The 4,377-nt window shown below is 40.4% G+C and overlaps 1 protein-coding gene across 1 annotated transcript in view; it reads left to right on the plus strand.

The window, feature by feature from the left end:
• Positions 1–3,922, plus strand: part of ALKBH8 (alkB, alkylation repair homolog 8 (E. coli)) — a gene marked incomplete at its 3' end in the record, with an annotated part of 34,296 nt that extends 30,374 nt beyond the window's left edge. The window contains exons 8-9 of the mRNA XM_010138852.1: positions 2,698–2,852; positions 3,657–3,922. Coding sequence (XP_010137154.1) covers positions 2,698–2,852; positions 3,657–3,922 — 421 coding nt within the window. The remainder of the gene's footprint in view (positions 1–2,697; positions 2,853–3,656) is intronic.
• Between the last annotated feature and the right edge of the window lie 455 nt (positions 3,923–4,377).

Consider the following 4,377-nt stretch of genomic DNA (forward strand, 5'->3'; position numbering starts at 1 on the left):
CTCTTCCGAAGCTGGCCCTGGCAGCCAGGCTCCCAGGAGATGAAAGGATGCATGCGGGGCACTTGCAGTACTTGCCAGCAGGCATTCAGGTTGGGGTGGTGTAACTGCCTGCTAAGAACTGGAGTGAGATTATTAACTCACTTACCTGCCAGTGACGGTTGCCTTTTGAGAACCAATGACCTCAACTACACTTAAAATGAAGAACGCAGATCTTTCTGCTCATGTATGAGCTATTCTTATCCCAGTACTTGTCCGCCTTTCCTAAAAATAGGTTTTCTGTGTATTTTTAGAAGTAGTAGCGGGTCAGGTTACTCAGATGGAGTAAGTTTTCCATCATGCTGGTGGAGCATACTGTTGTAATCTATGAGATTAGTCATCCAGCAAGCAATACATAACATCAGGATGTATTTAAGATCATTTGTGATACCTTTCTTCTACTCAGAAATCAAACGAGACTGCAAAAGGTTCAGTTTTGGAATTGTTCTGGAAATGCTTTCAGTGTGTATATTTGGCTGCCAAGGGAATCAGAGAATTCACTTTGACCCTGTTAAAGTGCACATGAAAAAGTATTTTTGTTCTCTTCTCACTGAAAGAGAAACATATGGTCAAGAAATAAGCTATATAGTGTCATCAAGGCGACCAAAAGATATGTTCTCTTTTTATCTCATAAGTGAAAATAAAATTATGGCTTTTCTGATGAGGTTAATCTATGATGTTTTTTCTGATGAGGTTCATTTTTGGTTGGGTAACCTGGCAAAACACTGTTCCTAACACTGCAGTAGTAAAAAAACTGTGCCAAGCGAGAGGATGTGCAGCATTTTATTTTTTACATTTGGAATCCTGTTTTTAGCCCAGCCTTTATCTGGAATTCGTGCTTGTAGTATGCGTAAAAGGAAATTATGTAGGTTGAAACCAGAACCTTGAAAAAGGAGACTTCTGAAAATATTAGTTGCAAGTACAAAAGAAAATCAAATAGAAAACCTGCAAACTCAGGGTTGGAAGTTCTCCTGTCCAGGGAATCTTGGACATCCTGAGCTGATTATTTCATCATAGCTGCATTATCTGCCATGATCAAGACAGTTATTCTTCCTTGGCTGCCTTTGGGAGATGTCCATCCTCGGGGCTGCTCTATGTCTCTTTTTTGCAATATCTAGATGGAGCATCAATGTGTTGCTTCCTGATTTCCAGACAGAAAGACCTGCGCTCTTTTTCGTTGTGACTGGGTTAGAGATTGTGTTCCCGGCGGGAGGAAGGATGGCACACAGCAAAGTGTGGGAATGATGGCCAGGCTGCAGGCTGCCGCCTTGGCTTGCAGATCATTCTTCTTGGTGGAGTACAGCCACTGGTCGATGGTTTCATGTGACCTGCAAAAAAGTTCCAGCAGACATTTGAGATGAGACTGAATGCTTTGATTTATTAAAAGATGTAAGATAACCCCTGTCCCACTCCCCCCGCCCCTCCCTTTTTGGCTCAACCTATGAGGGTTAAAGTCAGCTCACCAATATGGGAGTCAGTTTTATACTGAATTTGTGCTGCTGGGAGTCAAGTGCTTTGAAGCCAGCAGCTCTGAGGCCAATTCCCTAGAGATTTTTGTGGTTTGTTGGGGGTTTTTTCTGCAGTAATCTCCTTGATGACTAAGTTCAGGAAGCTTTTCAGTGTCACAGTAACAGTTTTGAAGTGCTGAGCTATTTCCCTGAAGAGTTTCCGTTTTGTTCCAAGAGTATCTACTTTTTCCCCTGTGCAGGTGACGGGAAGCTATGTGTGGGTGCAGCTGTTTCTTTTCTCTCATGTTCTGCTTTGCATTTTACTTTCTCATTTTCCTCTTAACCTTGAGAGAGATCCATTTGCAGAGGTATCAGAATTCTTGGGTTTGGTAATTTTTCGGAATGTAAACCTCTTCATAAGATTATTTCTCGTTACCCCAAGAAAGTTCCCAAATCACTTCCACTTTATGAATTTTGTCTTTGCAAAATTGTGTTTGTGTTCCATTTAGATCCGTGCCAAATCCAGAAGTAGCTTAAGAAGCTCAGCTCCAAGCTTGCTTGATAGATTTTGGTCAAGAAAGATCTATAGCAGAGTTTCTCCTTTAGGCATTTTGGCAAATCTCCCAAGTGCCAAATTCTTTGCATCTTCTGTTGTCAATAAATGGAAAAGCAACTCTGCAAAGCAGAATTCAGTGGAGAGGCCCATTGGTAATGAGAAACTTCAATCTGTTGATGTAGAACTCAGCCAGTTCTGTGCTTTTATCCCCATGGCTGCTGGTTTTAGGAGGGTACTTTATCTTTAACAAATATATAAAAAAATGTAAGTCCTAGAAATATAAACAATCAAACTTTAAAGGGAGGAAAGGGTATTGTAATTAAATAACACATTAATTAACGTCATTGTGTGTCAGCTCCAGTTTTTTTCCTCTGAAACTGAAAAGGTTGAAATCGGAGAAGCAGCACTATATTACATAGCATGTTATAATCACGTATTGTAATTAAATAACACATTAATTAACGTCATTACTTTGTGTGTCAGCTCCAGTTTTTTTCCTCTGAAACTGAAAAGGTTGAAAATGGAGAAGCAGCACTATATTACATAGCATGTTATAATCACACTTGTCACAGTGTGTAAGAATTGCTTTTCCGAAGATGGATTGCTTTTTCTGATGCAAATTGAGTTGTCCTTTAATTTTGTGTTACTTTGTTTTAGGATTACACCCCGAAAATACGATGTCATTCAAGCATCTGACCTCGGGCAAAAACTTGGAGCAATCACTGCTGATGTTGGAGATTTAACACTAAAGCGAAGGGAAACAAGGACATCATTTACATTCAGGAAAGTGAGGAGAAGCCCTTGCAATTGCAGTGAGTGTCCTGAGGTGATCTTCAAGTCAAATTGTTATTTATCACCAATGCGTAGGCATTTTTTTTCTTTTTTTTGAGCAAACCAGTTTATCCTTTGGGTAGTTTTAGCAGTCCAGGTAGCCATTCCTGAATGGCTCAGTGTTAGGCATAATATATGACTTGAACTGGTTCCAGCTCTGTGGTTGCTGGAGTTTCTCTACACAGGAAGGCATTTGGCTTGCTCTAGAGCCAGGTAAGTAATCTGGAATCTTGAATTTCATTGGGACCTCAGATGTTGGAATAAATGTAACAGAATAGAAGTAGCTACTATTCTTCAGGTTCCCATCAGGTTAGAGGTTTTTTATTTGAAGGGGACTGAAATTTTTTGAAAATAAGTACATTAGAGAAGGAGAAGCAGTCAGATCTGCAGCGATAGAGCCATGTAAGTGATAGTAGGTGGTGGCTCAGTGATGGAATTGAAATCCATTTGAACTGAATTTCAGAGGCTGAATTGCCATGATGTCATCATATTTGGTGTTCAGGGCACCATCTCAGTTTTGAAAACGTAAACATAAACATGATTAACACAGCAGGATGAGTGATCACTGCAAACGGCCTCTGGTACACATGGGCAGGTTCCTAGTTTTAAGGTCATCAAACAGTTCTGCAGTTTGACCTGCGTTTCAGTTTTTAAAAGTCAAAGGAGGAATGAAGCTTTTTTCTTTTGCCTTTTAATATTTCACTTTTTATTTTGCTAAATAAGTTTAACCAACAAGGAATTACTTTTAAAAATGTTATTTTTTTGTATGTCTATGCTATGTCTAGTTTACCCATCTGTCTGTGACAGCCAGAAAGGACAGCAAAGACAGGTACAACCGTCATTTCCCCACAACGAGATGGAGGCCTTGAAGTTGGAGGAAGAATATGTACACAAGGTGTACGAAGAGATTGCCACACACTTCAGCAGTACCAGGCATAGCCCGTGGCCCCGAATTGTAGAATTTCTCAGGTCCCTACCAAAAGGGTCGATAGTGGCTGATGTTGGTTGTGGTAATGGAAAATATCTAGGTGTCAACGAGGATTTGTACATGGTGAGTAGTAGCTACTGTCATTTGTTTTCATTGGTACTGGTGTTTATTCCACTGTGCAGTTGTAGCATGTTGGAGCTTCAGCTGTGGGAAGAGTGCCAAGAACAGAAAGCTCTTCCCTAATCCAAGATCAGTTACCAGATGTGTTAGGTTTCCACATCCATTCACTATCTGCATTACCCTGTTCTTTTTACAAAGCCACTTTAGCTTTGCAAGTCAAAGTATGTTAATAAAGGAAATAGTAATGGGTGCAGTGGATTGAAAAATTGTAACAGATGCTTTAGCGTTTGTTGTTGTTGTTGAATAAGCTTATTAAGAGGGAAAATGTTTGGGCAGTTTGAATGCTTCCAACAAGTTTTTCAACTGGTTGGGGGGGTGGGTGGGGGGGTGGAAGGTGATGTCCCTGAAATCTCCATGGGCATCACTACTTCTCATGTACCCTCTTCAGTTCCCTTTGT

This window comes from Buceros rhinoceros, unplaced genomic scaffold, assembly GCF_000710305.1.
Source record: "Buceros rhinoceros silvestris isolate BGI_N320 unplaced genomic scaffold, ASM71030v1 scaffold8746, whole genome shotgun sequence".
NCBI lineage: Eukaryota > Metazoa > Chordata > Aves > Bucerotiformes > Bucerotidae > Buceros > Buceros rhinoceros.